This window comes from Myodes glareolus, chromosome 9 (genome assembly GCF_982192425.1).
Source record: "Myodes glareolus chromosome 9, mMyoGla1.1, whole genome shotgun sequence".
Lineage (NCBI taxonomy): Eukaryota > Metazoa > Chordata > Mammalia > Rodentia > Cricetidae > Myodes > Myodes glareolus.
Window position 1 is genome coordinate 43,305,038 of NC_142034.1, and position 16,307 is coordinate 43,321,344.

Below are 16,307 nucleotides of genomic sequence, written 5' to 3' on the forward strand. Positions count from 1 at the left end.
ATATATGAGAAGTGCTTTATATTTCTGAGAATGTAAGGCTTGTGTTTCTTTACCTGGTTTGAGATGTTTTTAGAATTTTACTGGACAAATTAGATAGATGCCAATTTTTTTTTAATATTTATTTATTATGTATACAATATTCTGTCTGGGTGTATGCCTGCAGACCAGACCTTATTACAGATGGTTGTGAGTCACTGTGTGGTTGCTGGGAATTGAACTCAGGACCTTCGGAAGAGCAGGCAATGCTCTTAACTGCTGAGCTATCTCTCCAGCCCCCAATTTTTTTTTCTTAGACTGTGGTAGGTGAGAGTGGAAGGTTAGACTGAATTCTCGTGAGGGATCCAAGGCTTCATTCAGTGAGGAAGACTCTCATAGATGAAGATCGTGTGGCACATTGGATCTTTTGAAACTTGCATGTTTTCAGTGAAGTTTTAATGTAAATATCAAATTCAAGCAGCTTATCTTTTTTTTGTTTTTCTTGTAGGATGATGTTCAACTTTGGCTATCCTATATAGTTTTTTGTAAGAAATGGGTAAGTAAAGCCATTTGTAGCTTCCTTTTCCCCTTGTGTAATCTGCTTCTTAAGCTTCATTCTATGTTACTGAACTGTTAACAGTTGGAGAGAGAACCCAGGGGCTCAGGAGCTGAGCCTCAGTCTCACATTTGTAGATCTGACCATGTGAATGATTCTCAGTCAGTTGTAAAGAAAATCGTTTTTATGCATATTTGTTCAGTAAAAAAAATTAGAGCTAGAAAGTTTTGTGTTTAGTGGTTCAGGTATAAAAAGCGTGTCTTTATTTGTTGTTATGTCTCTAACAATAGCAGATCTTTCCCACTAAGTGTGTGTGTGTGTGTGTGTCTGTGTACTATAGCTGGGTTGGAACTTGCTGTGTAGACCAGGCTGACTTTGAATACATAATGATCCATAGGCCTCTGCCTTCCAAATACTGAGTTTAAGGCATAATCTACTAAACTGGCTTTCCACTGGATTTTATAGTTAGTAGGGTATATATATTGCTTCCAGATGAATAGCAATGATTTCTCTGTGCAGGAAGTAAAGTGTTTTTCTCCTCTTTTACAGGGTACCAAAGCTCATCTTAGCAAGATATTCTCAGCCATGCTTGCCATTCATTCAAACAAACCAGGTATATCAAAATCTTCAACGGTTCTTTTTCTACATTTTGTTCAAACTCACCCATTTTTGAATATTTGCTGTGCTCAATGAGCCTAGGAAGTTATTTGGAGGACTTGGGCTTAGACTGTTTGCTACGTCCTAGTTTACCTGCTTGTTTTATACGTCTTGTCTGTGCGCCAGGTGTTGCAGCTGTGGACAGAAAGGAGAGTTTATCTTTTTAGCTGATGAAAATAAACTTGATAGTTCTGTAGGATGCATTTTATTTGGAGGCAGTAGATTTGGAATTATTCCAAAAGTTAGAAGGATAAAATAAGCATAGATTTATAAGGTTGGCTGGCACAAAGTGTGTGCTATTTTTTGTTGTTGTTTTTGGATTTTTAAATTATTTTATTTTTTGGGGGGACAGGGTTTCTCTGTGTATTCCTAGCTATCCTGGAACTCTATAGATCAGGCTGGCCATGAACTCAGAGACCTGCCTGCCTCTGTCAAGTGCTGGGATTAAAGGTGTGTGCTACCACCACCTGGCCTGTACTCGGGTTTTATAAGAGAAATGTAGAAACATTCTTGTGAGTGGTAAGGGGCATGCTCTTGTTTAGTGGAGGTATTCCAGTAATTGTTCTCACAGTATTATTAGGCTCAACCAGAGATTTATATGACTCAAGACTCAGGTGAGCTTAGCAATTTGTAGGACTAAAAGTCAGTGTGATTCTTGAGCTGAGGTTTCTGGAGGGACTACATGAGTAGATAGGAGAACGACTTTCGTAACCCATGGGTACAGAAGATTCTGGAAAGATCAATGCCCACTTTTAGGAGTCACATACTCAAGAAAGCTAAAAGCAGTGGCTTGCCGCTATTTGTGGTTCCAAGAAAGTCCAGATATGATTTCCCATCAGGGGTCGTTTTTACCAAAAGCAACCTTGCTTTTTGCAGTTTGGGTGACCAAACCCAGGGCCTTTGTGCATTCTAGGAAATGTTCTCTTGCTGAGCTATTTCCCAGCCCTCTCTTTCTAATCAAAACTTTTTTTTTAAAAAAAAAAGTACATAATTTCTTTATTTTGTGTATGTGTGAGCATGTGTGTATATGTGTGAACATGCACATGCCTTGGCACGTTATGTTGAGTTCAGAGGAAAATTTCTGGAAGCTAGTTCTTTTTTTCCACTGTGCGGGTCCTGGAGATCAAAGTCAGGTCATTAGATTGACAAGCACCTTTCTTGATGACGTGGCTTGGCAGCCCTTTTTCCAACTTTGAGTCACCAAATTCTATCAAAACGTTAGAAACTCACTTTTCCTTTGGTAAGATTAATAAATAACTTATTGGGGCTGGAGAGGTAGTTCAGTGGTTAAGAGCACTGGCTATTCTTCCAAAGGTCCTAAGTTCAATTCCCAGCAACCACACGGTGGCTCACAACCCTCTGTAATGAGATCTGGTGCTCTCTTCTGGCCTGCAGGCATACATTCAGAAGAAACACTATGTACATACTAAATAAATAAATCTTTTTAAAAAAACTTACTATATTAAAATTGGAGCATTGATTAATTTATAGAAATTCTGATTTTTTTTTCTTTTTTTTCCTATAGCTTTGTGGATTATGGCAGCCAAATGGGAAATGGAAGATCGCTTGTCTTCAGAAAGTGCCAGACAGTTATTTCTTCGGGCTCTACGATTTCATCCTGAGTGTCCAAAGCTCTATCAAGAAGTGAGTATACTGCTTAAAATGTAGTTATTCCTCCCCTTTTCTGTTTTTTTTTTTCTTCTAATGGGTAATCGTGTTTTGTGAAAATTTTATTCCTTCTTTTATTTTTGTTTTTTGTTTGTTTATTTTGGTTTTTTGAGACAGGGTTTCACTGTAGCTCTGGAGCCTGTCCTAGAACTAGCTCTTGTAGACCAGGCTGGCCTTGAACTCACAGAGATTCACCTGCCTCTGCCTCCCGAGTGCTGGCCTCAAACTCAAAGATCAGCCTACTTCTGCCTTCCAAGTGCTAGGTTTAAAGACATTTGCCACCATGCCCTGTTATTGTAGTTTATGTGTATGGATGTTTTGCCTGCATATAAGCCTGGGTACCACTTACATTTGTGGTTCCTGAGGAGACCAGAAGATGGTATCAGATACTATGTAACTGTAAATACAGACTGTTGTGAGCAGCCTTGTAAGTGCTGAGAATCAAATCTGGATCCTCTGTAACAAGTACTCTAAACTGTTGAGCCATCATCTCTCCTGCCCAAACATGACACTTTTTATTTATTTATTTATTTATTTTTGAGACAGTTTCTCTGTGTATTCCTGGCTGTCCTGGAACTCTCTCTGTAGATCAGACTGGATCCGCCTGCCTCTGCCTTATGAGTGCTGGAATTAAAGGTGTGTGCCCCACTGCCTGACTAATTTTTAAAAGTGGATTTTTTAATTTTAAAAAATTATTATTATTATTTATTTTTTGAGATTGGGTTTCTCTGTGTATATTTGGCTGTCCTGGAACTTACTGTGTATGTAGACAGGCTGGCCTTAACTTCACAGAGATCGCCAGATTCTGCCTTTGGCTCCCTAGTGCCAGGATTAAAGGCATGTGTCCCCAGGCTTGGCAAAAATTATTATTGTTTTGTGTGGATGTGCATGCGTGAATGTGCATGTGGAGTAAAAGGTAGATGTTAGAGCCATGTGTGTCTGCATTGATACTTTCCTGGATCTTGTTATGATTAGTGATCCACAATCCATAATTGTGGCTATTATTTTGTGAGATTAAATGTCTTAGTTTCCTTCCTTCCTTCTTCCTTTCCTTTCCATTCCTTTCCTTTCCGTTCCGTTCCATTCCGTTCCTTTTTTGAGTCTCTCTACATAGCCCTGGCCATCCTGAAAACACCACATAGACCAGGCTGGCCTTGAATTCACGGAGTTACCTACCTCTGCCTCCCAAGTGTTGGGGTCAAAGGTATGAGCCTCTGCACCCTGCAGTTACTTTTTTATTGTCCTGACAAAATACCATGACCAAGAGAATTTATAAAAGAAAGCATTTAATTTAGGGATTCATGGTTCCAGAGGGTTAAAGTCCATGACCATCATTGCAGGGAGCATGGCAACAGGCAGGCAGGCTTCATGCTGGAGCAATATCTGAGAGCTTACCTCTGATCTACAAGGCAGAAAGAGAGCTAATTAGAATGATGTGTGCTTTAGAAACCTCAAAGCCCATCCTAAGGACACACCTTCTTTAACAAGGCCTTACCTCCTAATCTTTCCACCAATTGGGGACCAACCATTCAAATGCCTAAACCTGTGGGACCATTCTCATTCAAACCACCACCCTAAGGAAATGAACAGTTTTTGTTTAGTAAACCTATTTTTATGTGGCTCTGCTCTTTGTTGCTAAATGGGATAGAAATCTGAGGTTTTTTTTTTTTTTTTTTTTTTTAGATTTATTATGTATACAGTGTTCTGCCTGCAGACCAGAAGAGGGCACCAGATCCCATTACAGATGGTTGTGAGCCACCATGTGGTTGCTGGGACTTAAACTCAGGACCCTTGGAAGAGCAGCCAGTGCTCTTAACCTCTGAGCCATCTCTACAGCCCCTAGAAATATGAGTTACTCAGCCTTTGTGGATACTTTTTACTGTCTATGGATGAGATTAAATCAAATTACTTGCAGAAGCTTCCATTCAGTCTTTTGGCTCAGACACTTAGATTACATGTCAAATAATCTCTTCCATCACATATCAGTATCAGCTAGTTTCATTCCAGTGTAAAATATGGTCCCTCATTACTCTATATCTGATACTAATGGTTTATAAGAAGCCATCTTGGATATTTTTAATTTAAAAAGCATCTCTAAGGATTTCTAGGTCATTATTTCCCTTTTGTAGTACTTTAGGATGGAGCTGATGCATGCTGAGAAACTGAGAAAGGAAAAGCAGGAATTTGAAAAAGCTGCCATGGATATGGTAAGAGTCTAATGTGCTGTCAATTGTTAGTCTTTAGAGCCTGCTTACAAGTAAAAGAATCTTTTTTTTTTTTTTAAGATCTATTTATTTATTATGTATATAACATTCTGCCTCCATGTATGTATGCCCACACTCCAGAAGAGGGCACCAGATCTCATTACAGATGGTTGTGAGCCACCATGTGGTTGCTGGGAATTGAACTCAGGACCTCTGGAAGAGCAGCCAGTGCTCTTAACCACTGAGCCATCTCTCCAGCCCCTGTAAAAGAATCTTTGAGATACATTTTTCTTTCCAATTTAATGTAACATTTTTCACTTACAGGTAAATTTGTAATTTATTTTAATTTTTAGAATTACATTTGCGTGTCTGTGTGTGTTTATGTCATGATGTCAGAGGATAGTCTGAGGAAGTTGGTTCCCTCTTTCTCTTTCCACCACACGGATCCTTTTTGTATTAAACTATCTTTCTGACCCAAACTTGGAACTCTTTTTTTTTTTTTTTTCCTTTTTTGGTTTTTCAAGACAGGGTTTCTTTGTGTAGCTTTGGAGCCTGTCCTAGAACTCACTCTGTAGACCAGGCTGGGCTCAAACTCACAGAGATCCACTCTGCCTCCTGAGTGCTGGGATTAGAGGCATGTGCCACCGCCGCCCAGCATTCTTGGAACTCTTGATCCTCAGCCTCAGCCTTCAGGGAGATGAGATTAGAGGTGTGCTCCACCTTTCCTAGCTATTTTCCTTTTTATATAATTTGAAATGTGACAGAATAACTGTAAATAAAAAGCTTTGAGTGTTAGGGCTGCTAATATGGGGTATACCTGTAATCCTAGTATTTGTGAATCTGAGCCAGAAGGAATTTGAGTTCTCGTATATCTTGGGATACATAACAAGACCCTGTATTCAAAAGATAAAACAGAAACAGAAACAAAGGAACTTGCTAAACTGTTACTATGTTTTCAATTCAGAACTTTGTGTGTAGATGGGGTATGCACACGTGTTATATGTTACTCATCGCATTTGTATGTAAGGGAGTATAAGAATTGCATGTGTAGCCAAAGGTTGCTTTTTCACCTTATATCTTATTTTTAAATTACATTTGAAAATATTGTTTTGTGGGGAGCACATATCATGGTATGTGTGTGGAGGAAAACTTGCAGGAGTTGGTTCTGTCCTTCATCACATGGGCCTTGGGGATCCATCTTAGGTGGTCAGGTTGGCAGCAGCCATCTTTACTCATTGAGCCATCTTAACAGCCCTTAATTTGCTTTTTAAATTATATTTATTTATTTGTGTGCCATAGTACCTGTAGAGGTCAGAGGCTAACTTAGAGGAGTTGGTTTCTCCTTCCAGCAGTTATCCCGGAATCCAGCTCAGGTCATCAGACTTGGCAGCAGGGCCTCTTTATGCATGAGACCGTCTAACTGGCCCTTATTAAAATTAAAAAACAATTACTATTTTTTATTTGCGTATTTGTTTTTGAGGCAGAGTCTCATTATTTGGCTCTGCCTTGCCTAGATCTCTTATGTTGACCAGACTGGCCTTGAACTCATAGGGACCCACTTGCCTCTGCCTCCTGAGTACTGGGATTAAAGCTGTGTCTAGCTGTAATATACTTTTTTCATCTGTTTGTATGTGTGTTGGGATGGGAGCACACAGGTACCATAGTATGTGTATGGTGGATGGTGGTCAGAGGACAATTTGTGGGAGTTGGTTTTCTGCTTCTACCTCATGAGTCCCAGGTACTGAACTGTCATAGGGTTGGTGACAAAGTGCCTTTGCCTGTTGAGCCATCTCACTGGTCCTTTCCACCTTTTTTTTTTTTTTTTTTTTTTTTGAGATAGCGTTCCTGAATGTGGAACTCATCTATTTGATTAGACCAGCTGGTCAGTAGGCCCCATTGGTCCCTTCTCTTCTTACCACTAGGATTTCAGGTGTGTGCTACCACACCTGTTTTTTTGCATGAGTACTGGGGATTTACAAATTTGGGTACTTATACTTGTGTGGCAAGTACCTTATCAACTGACCCATTTCCCCAGTCCTCAGAACTTGTTTTTTTTTTTTTTTTTTTTTTAAATATTTATTTATTTAGCCTGCATGCCTGCACACACACCAGAAGAGGGCACCAGATCTCATTATAGATGATTATGAGCTACCATGTGGTTGCTGGGAATTAAACTCAAGACCTCTATAAGAGCAGCCAGTGCTCTTAACCTCTGAGCTACCTCTCCAGCCCCAGAACGTTTTTTATTCAAATAAAATACTCTATAGAGGGATAGTCAAAGCATGTGTAGCCCGATCTGTTCTGGTCTAAATGGAGAGCGAGACTGAAAGCAGAGGCTTAAGGAGCCTGAGAGGAAGAGCAGGATGATTAGTGAGATCCAAGCTGCACGCTTTACAAGTGAAGGCGCTGGCCTCAGAATTGGGCTTTGTCGGAAGTCCTGTGCACTGTTGTCTAGGACAGTTAATTTCCTTCCTGCTGGGTTTTGTTTGTTTGTACTTCCTGGTATTACTTTTTCAGTTATGGTTGATGTATACTTTGTAGGGGAGTTTTGATCATCCTGAAGAAATCCTTAAGGGCGAGTTGGCGCGGATCATTTACAAAAATTCTGTAAGCAAGATTAAAGGTAAATATTCTCTGGATTTTTTTGGGGGTGGGGGGGTAGGTGTTCTCTTTGTGATGAAAAGAACTATTAACGTGTGGCAAAGCTTCCTTCTGAGCTATCATTGGGCATTTCAAAGATTTTGTTGAGTAGTCAACTGATTTGGGGGAGTTGAAAAGTAGATGATTTAATCTTTGCCTTATGCCCTTTAGTTTATGAAACTTTGGAATAGTTAGAAATATTTCAAAATATTAATGTCTTTGTTTATATGTTGGGAATAGAAGTCTGTCTTTGCAATTTAACTAACAGCAAACCTCCCTTGATTTTTAAATTTTAGGTGCAGAATTTCATGTGTCACTTCTTTCAATTGCACAACTATTTGATTTTGCCAAAGATCTACAAAAAGAAATTTATGATGAGTAAGTTAAATAATGGTAAGGTAAACATGTCTATTTCTGGTCTTGTGATAAATATTTGAGGCTGTGGAGAAGTGAAAAAGAATATATACCTGGCAGTGGTGGTGCACACCTTTAATTTTAGCACTTGGGGGGCAGAGGCAGAGATAGGCAGATCTCTGAGTTTGAGGCTAGCATGGTCTACCAGAGTGAGTTCTAGGACAATACAGAGACACCCTGTTTCAAAAAAAACAAAAGGGAAAAAAAAGAATATGCTTTACAAACTTTAGGAAAAATTATGTTATATTATAGATAGAAAATATATATTCCTGCAGTGTTTTTTTTTGTCTGAAATAATGGCTTTGTTTCTAAAATAGAATGCATTTTACCATCTTTTCCTAAAAGTTTATGTCAATATATATTCTTCTTTTCTGCAAAATCAGAGTTGTGTTCATAATTTAAGCTGCAGTGTCTGGTTCTGGTATTTAAGAATTATTTGTGTGTATTAGTTAATTTTTATGCTGTGATGAAACACCATGACCAAAAACAACTTACAGAAGGAAGGGTTTATTTTAGTTTATGGTTCCAGAGAACTGGAGTCCATATGGTGGGAAAGACATGGCATGCTGGTACGAGCAGGAAGCTGACTGATCACATCTTTACCTGCACACAGGAAGCAGAGAGTGAGCGCAAGTGGAGTGTGGCTATAACCCCACAAACCCTGCCCCCCCTGATGTCCTTTTTCCTGCAAGGCTGTACTTTTGAAAGATTCCTTAACCTCCCCAAACAGTGCTTCAAACTGGAGACCGAGTGTTCAAATCCGTGGTCCTCTGGGAGAAATGTTTCTCATTCAAACCACTGCATAGTGCTTACATTAGTTACTTCCTTTCTTAGGTTCCGTTTCTGGGGTCATGGGAAGTAAACTAGAACATGAATCAGTTTGTTCTTTGAATGTCTTCAAGGTTTTGGTACAGGATTAGGTTGTGCTTTTCTCTGCCTCTGTTACAAGAATTCAAAAGCCCAGGCTCTCAAGGCTTCTGTGGCTACAGCTCTGATCTGATTTGGAGAGCTATCATAATTTTTTGGAGAGCTATCATTTTTTTTTTTCTTCTCTAGCATTGTAGACCAGGATGACCTCAAACTCACAGAGGTCCACCTGCCTCTCTGCTTTCTGAGTGCTGGGATAAAAGGTGTGTACTACCACTGCCCAGCTTGAGCTATTATAGTTTTTTAAAAAGATTTATTAATTTATGTGCATGGGTGTTTTTTGTCTTCATGTACATTTGCACACCAGAAAAGGGCATCGAAATTTCATGGAGACTACAATTATAGGTGGTTGTAAACTACCACATATATGCTGGGAACTGAACTCAGGACCTCTAAAAGAGTAGACCAGGTTGGCCTCTAACTCACAAATATCCGCCTGCCTCTGCCTCCCAAGTACTAGGATTAAAGGCCTGCGTCACCACCGCCGCCCAGCCATAGCCGGTGCTCTTAACCACTGAGCCATCTTTTTTTCTTTTTAAATTTATTTATTTATTATGTATACAATGTTCTGTCTGCTTGTATGCCTGCCCACCAGAAGAAGGCACCAGATCTCATAGATGGTTGTGAGCCACCATGTGGTTGCTGGGAATTGAACTCAGTACCTCTGGAAGAGCAGCCAGTGCTCTTAACCTCTGAGCCATCTCTTCAGCTCTGAGCCATCTTTTCATCCCTAAGCTATTATAATTTTTTCTTTGTTTGTTTTGAGACAGGGTTTCTCTGTATAACAGCCCTGGCTATTTTGGAACTCATTCTATAGACCAGGCTGGCCTCAAACTCACAGAGAATCCACCTGCCTCTACCTCCCAAGTGCTGGGATTAAAGGTGTGCCACCACCACCCGGCAAGAGCTACTATAATTTTAAAGTTAATATTTGTTACGTTTTTGTTTATTATTTATTTATTTATTTAAAAGGAGGGTCTGGAACTTAATATGTAGCCCAGGCTGGCCTTGAATTTGTGGGAATCATTCTGCCTCAGGCTTCTGAATGCCGGGAATATAGGCTTGTGCCACCATGTCCAGCAAATGTTAACATTTGTAAATGGTACCTGAAACATTCTGAAATCCTATTGATAATTAACAGCTCTGTTCCATTGATAAGTCTATACATTAAGCTATTCTGGAAATGTATAGACTTATTGCAGCTGTAAAAGGGTGTCCTGTGTCCTTTAGTAGACCATCAGGATTCCGTTAGTCTGGAATTAGTTTCTTATCATGGGGCAGGTGCCAGTGAGATGTAATTTTCAGCCTTCAAGCTCTGCACACCGATGACCCACTCACTTGGGATTATGTGGCACGGCGAGAATTAGAGATCGAGTCCCAGCCAGGTGAAGAGCAGCCTGTCTCAAAGCAAGCCAAAGCTGTGGAAGTGGGCCGAAGGGAGGAAAGGTGCTGTGCGGTGTACGAAGAGGCAGTGAAGACTCTGCCTACAGGTGAGTCTGTCTTAACAGTACAGATGTAGAGGGATGTAACTCAGTGGTGGAGCAAGCATGTGCTCTGAGTTCTGTCCCCAGCAGAAGAGAAAAAAAGAAGAGAAATCTCAGTAGCAGACAGTTCACAGTGTTCCTGGCTTTCTTTTTATTCCCTAAATTAAAAAAAGAATTATGGGTATTTTTTAATGTGTGTATATGTGTGAGTGCATGCTACAGCATACATTTGCTAGTTAGAGGACAAGTCACTGGAGTGGGTTCTCTCCTGATACGTGGGTCCCACCTAGGAAGTGGACTGAGGTCATCAGGCTTGTCATCAAGAGCCTTTATCTGTTGAACTGTCCTGCCAGCCTCTTTATATCCCCTTTTCTTTTTTGAGACAGGACCTCGTGTATCCCAGACTGTCCTCAATCTACTACATTAACCATGATGGCCTTGAACTTCACGACCAGTATGTGGTGTCTCGTGCATGTTAGAAAGCACTCAACTAACTGAGCTAATACCTAACCCTGTTTGTCTTTTTCTAGTTGTTCTTTCTAGTTTTTCATGATGAGAGTTCATGTAACCTAGGCTGGCCTTGAACTCCTGATCCACCTGCCCCTGCCTCCTGTGTGCTGGGATTTCAGGTGTGTGCTAGAATTTTCACCAACTTCTTCTGTAATAGAGGTATTTAGGCTTATTGCCTGGCAGAGATGATACTTAGTATAATTCAGGGGTGGCGATGTAGCTCAGTTGGTAAAGTGCTTTCGTGGAGCACATGAAGCCCCAGGGTTTGATCCCCAGCACTGCAGTAAACTCAAGTGCATAGCTGAAGTTCAGTGTTATCTTAGCTATATAGTGAGTTTGAGGCCGCTCTAGGCTGCATGAAACCCTGTCTCAAAAACAAAAATAAGCCAACTCCCAAACCTAAGAGATTATAATTAAGTATTATCCTATATCTTTATTTTTCTTTGTGTGTGTGGGTTGGGGTGAGACAGGTCTCACTATGTAGCCCTGACTGGCCCAGAACTTCTCAGGTAGACAAGACTGGCCTTGAACTCACAGAGAGATCTGCCTGCCTGTGCCTTCTGAAGGCTGGGGCTTCGTCTTATATCTGTCACTATAGATTACGTTCTTGTTTGGTAATATTGAAGAATAAAGGCAGTGCAGGTAGCCAACCTAGACAAGCAGTTTTTTTTTTTTAATTGTTTTTGTTGAGTTGCATATTTTTCTCCACTTCCCTTCCTTCTTCCCCCCCTCCCTAGACAAGGATTTTTTGAATTTATGTCATTGCTCAGTTGCTTTCCCCCAGTATCTGATGTCTGGTTCTCTGTAATGGGAGATTTTTTTTTTTCCTTTTTTTCTTTTTAAACCAGGATAGTTTAAACTTTTACTTTTTTTTTTTTTTTTCCTTTTTTTCTGGTTTTTAAAGACAGGGTTTCTCTGTGTAACAGCTCTGGCTGTCCTGAAACTTGCCTTGTAGACCAGGCTGACCTTGAAGTCACAGAGATCCTACTGTCTGCCTCCCAAGTGCTGGGATTACAAGCATGCGCCACCACTGTCCAGCTTAAAATTTCTTTTTAAAAATGATTTTTATTATTTTTAAAGATATTTTATTTTTATTATTTTTATTTTATGTGTATGTGTGTTTGTCCCGGTGAGTGAATAATGTCACATGTGCTGGTGTCCACAGAAGCCAAAAGGGGTTGTCGGATCCCTTGGAGCTGGAGTTGCAGGTGGTTGTTAGCCACCCAATTTGGATGTTAAGATCCTAACTCAGGTCCTCTGGAAGAGCAGCCAATGCTCTTAACCCCTGGGGCATCTCTAGCTGCTAACTTCACCTTTTTTCTAGAGGAGTTTCCCTTTGAAAGGAAGATGTTTGAACTAAGAGGAGAGTGAACTAATTAATGTCACCTGACTTTTCCAGCGGCCATGTGGAAGTGTTACATCAACTTTTGCTTGGAAAGGTTTTCTAAGAAGACCAGTAGTGTACCCCTCAGAGGACAGGTAAGGCATTGCATAGCTACCAAACAAGGACATAGTTCTTTTGGGGTTTGGGCTAGCTCCCAGAATTTCAGACTTAACACTTGACTTCCGCTGTGGGTGACCTGTCATCATGAAGATCTGGTCTGCTTTGCCCTACTGGGCTGTCCCAGGTGCAGGTGCATAGCTCATCTCATCGTGAGTGACCCACGATGTCACTGACGTCGAGTCCCATCTCAGAATTCTCAGAAATGTTCAAGAGCTCTCTGCCCAGATTTGTGGCCAGAGGCCCCTGCCAGATTCTGTTTAATGACCCCAGATGTTTCTGATTTCAGAGACTGGAAAGAACCATGCTTGCATTCAGAAAGGCCCACGAACTGAAGCTCCTTTCTGAAGCCCAGTACAAGCAGTGGGTAAGACCATAGAAAGCACATTCATTGCCAGTTATGTATACTTCATTCTGATTTAACATATATAACACCAAAACAGAAAAGTCAGAGTAAGCCTACTGAGCATTCCCATCCCCTCTCTTCTCTTTTCCTCCCTTCTGTGTCTCTTCTCTTCCACGTTCCCTCCTCCCCTCTTTTTTTTTTCCTTTTAAAGGATTTTTGTGTTTGTTTTTTCGGTACAGGGTTTCTCTGTGTAGCTTTGGAGCCTGTCCTGTTCAAGGCACTGTCCTTGAACTCACAGAGATTCACTTGCCTCTGCTTCTTGAGTGCTTTAAAGGCGTGTGCCACCACTGCCCAGCTTGTTTTTGCTTTGTTGAGACAGGGTTTCTCTGTGTAGCAGCTCTGGCTGTCCTATAACTCATTCTGTAGACCAGACTGGCCCGGAACTCAGAGATCTGCTTGCCTTTGCCTCTTGAGTGCTGGAATTAAAGGTGTGTGCCACCATCATCCAGCAAAAGATTTATTTTTTACTTTATACATATGAGTATTTAGCCGCATATATGTATGTGGAGGGTGAAAGAGGGTTTTGGATCTCATGGAACGGATGGTTGTTTACAACATGTGGGTATTGAGAATTGAACTCCAGTCCTCTAGAAGAGTAACCAGTGCTCTTAACTGCAGGGCCTTCTCTCCAGTTCTTCTCTCTTTTCTCCCTTCCCTACTTCTTCCTTTCCCTTCTGCTTCCCATCCTTCCTGGGTTCCCTCCCTTTCACCTTCCCTTCCCCCTTCTCATTCCTCCTCCTTTTCTTTGCTTTCTTTTACTCTTCTCATTTTTGCAATATTGGCACTGTAATCCCAGTGCTGGGAAGGCAGAGACAGGCAGACTCTGGAAGTCATCTCTTCAGTTGAGCTGAGTAGATGAGCTCCAGGTTCAGTGAGAAACACTATCCTAAAACATAAAGTGGAGGGCTTGGAGATGGCTGCTAAGTGCTTGCTGTACAGTGTCAGGACCAGGGTGTGGATCTCCAGTACCCATGTAAATGCCTGGAATTCTAGTGTACTGAAGGGAAAGACAGGATGCCCAGAGTAACCTGGCTAGTTAGATTAGCTCTGTGGTGAGCTCTGGGTTTAGTTGAGAGACCCTGCCTCAGTGAATAAGGTGGAGAGCTATGGCTGAAGCTAACATCAGCTTTGAACCTCCATCTGCATGACCGCACTCATGCAAGAAAAAAAAAAGATAGCGACTATGGAAAGCAGCCTCTGACTTTCATGTGCACATGCTTGTGTGCACACACACACCTATATCAAAATGCATATGTGTACATTCACACTTTTTTTTCTTTTCTCCCAAGACAGGGTTTCTCTGAAACAGCCTGGCTGTCCTAGTACTCGCTCTGTAGACCAGGTAGCCTCGAGCTCACCGACATCCACCTACCTCTGCCTTTTCTGGGATTAAAGGCATGTGCCACCACTGCCCAGCAGATCTTGTTACAAATGATTGTGAGCCACCATGTGGTTGCTGGGAATTGAATTGAGGACCTCTGGAAGAGTAGTCAATGCTCTTATTCTCTGAGCCATCTCTCGAGCCCCAGCTAGATCTCTTAATCCCTGAACTTTAACCTCTCTAGCTATATAGTGTCAAATTACGTTATGGAAAAGTTATACCAGTAAAGTACATTGAGTGAATGAATTTCTTCTGAGTCTACAGATGCTATTTTTATCTTTAGTATGTATGCTCTAGTGGGTGTGAGTTCTAGCTTAAATTACTTAGACTCTGCTTTTCATCCCTTCTCTGCTGAAAGGAAATACACAACTTTGTGTATGAATCTGTCATGACGTGTGTGAGGAGAGGTATTTTTGGGAAGTGATTCTTCATTTTGGTGTGGGATCCTGAAAGAGAACTCAGCTGACTGGGTTGCCGGGCAGCTTTCTTTCCCTGCTGAGCCATCTCTTTCCTCAGCCCGCCTCTCTGATTTTTGGTTGTCCTATGGGTAGGAGCAGGGAAAGAAGGGAGACTTCCAGATGCCCTTTATCAGCTGTGGGAAAAAGTGTAGTGGGAAGGCTGTTGAGATTATTGTCATAAATAGTCTTTATACGCCATTCTTTATATATGTCATTTTGCTTTCAAGTGGCTCTTTACATGTGCTTTGTCTTTCTCAGGTTGACTTGTTGCTGCGCCAGGACCTCCTTAAAGAAGCTTTGCAGGTGGCAGAAGCTGGGACTGACTTGTTCAAGGACTCTGAAACCATGTGGCAGATGAAGCTACAGGTGCTCATTGGGTCAAAGAGCCCCGATATAGCTATGCATTTTGAGGAAGCCTTTGCACACCTCAAACCCCAGGTCTGTGAATTGTGTCTTTCATATTTAATTAATTAATTATTTTATGTGTGTCCTGCATGTATGTCTGTGTCCCATGTGTGTATCTGGTGCCCAAGGAGGTGTTGAGTCTCCATGTTGCTGCTGGGAATGGAACCTGGGTCCTTCGCAACAAATGTTCTTGACCACAGAACCAACTCCCAGCTCAACTCTTTTTGGAAAACTGTTTTTATTTGTTTGTCTTATTTTTTATTTTTAAAAGACAGGGTCTCATGTAGCCCACACTGACCTAAGGAGAACCTTGAACTTTGATTTTTCTGCTTCCACCTCCTGAGTGCTGGGATTTATAGGCACACTTCACCATGTCTGCTTTATGTAGTGCTGGGGATTGAACCCAGGACTTTGTGCAGGCTAAACACACAACTGAGTTTGAACTGAGCTGTATCTCCAGCCCTCTTCTAAAGAAGAAAAAAAAATACAGTGTTCTGTTTGCATGTATGCCTGCAGGCCAGAAGAGGGCACCAGATCTCACTACGGATGACTGGTTGTTGGGAATTGCACTCAGGACCTCTGGAAGAAGAGCCAGTGCTCTTAACCTCTGAGCCATCTATCTCTCCAGCCCTCCAACTGTCTTTTCAGAAACCTTTTAAGATTTTATGAAAGCTCATTACTAAAATGAGCTTGTCTAAAGGAACAAATCCTAGAATAATTGTTATTAAATGTTAATAGTTTGAGGATTGAAGAGAAGTTACTTCTATTTCTAATCCTTTATTTGTAAGTTTACTAAATCATGTAAGATTTCTTATTCTGCTTAAATCGTTTACAAATGAGAAATACTAATAGAATATTTTCTCTTGCATCCACATCTGTTCATAAACTCAACTTGAAATCACAAAAATCTAAATGTTGACATTCTAAACTTACTTTGGGGAACAAAGTACATTACTGCTTTCTGCTGTCTACCTGTCTCTACACAGTGATGGTCAGGCAGGCCAGCCTAGATCAGTTAGTATTTTTTTTTTAAAAAAAAATTTATGATTTATTTATCTTTATTTTATGTGCATTGGTGTGAAGGTATCAGATCCCCTGGAACTGGATTTTCAGACGATTG

General features: G+C 41.0%; 1 protein-coding gene across 1 annotated transcript in view; it reads left to right on the forward strand.

Annotated features, from left to right (window-relative positions):
* The window catches only part of Utp6 (UTP6 small subunit processome component), a 28,141-nt gene that overhangs the window by 3,743 nt on the left and 8,091 nt on the right, over positions 1-16,307 (forward strand). Inside the window, exons 5-14 of the mRNA XM_085695482.2 lie at positions 485-532; positions 1,082-1,145; positions 2,715-2,833; positions 4,987-5,064; positions 7,603-7,684; positions 7,998-8,079; positions 10,348-10,532; positions 12,436-12,515; positions 12,827-12,904; positions 15,041-15,220. Coding sequence (XP_085551608.2) covers positions 485-532; positions 1,082-1,145; positions 2,715-2,833; positions 4,987-5,064; positions 7,603-7,684; positions 7,998-8,079; positions 10,348-10,532; positions 12,436-12,515; positions 12,827-12,904; positions 15,041-15,220 — 996 coding nt within the window. The remainder of the gene's footprint in view (positions 1-484; positions 533-1,081; positions 1,146-2,714; positions 2,834-4,986; positions 5,065-7,602; positions 7,685-7,997; positions 8,080-10,347; positions 10,533-12,435; positions 12,516-12,826; positions 12,905-15,040; positions 15,221-16,307) is intronic.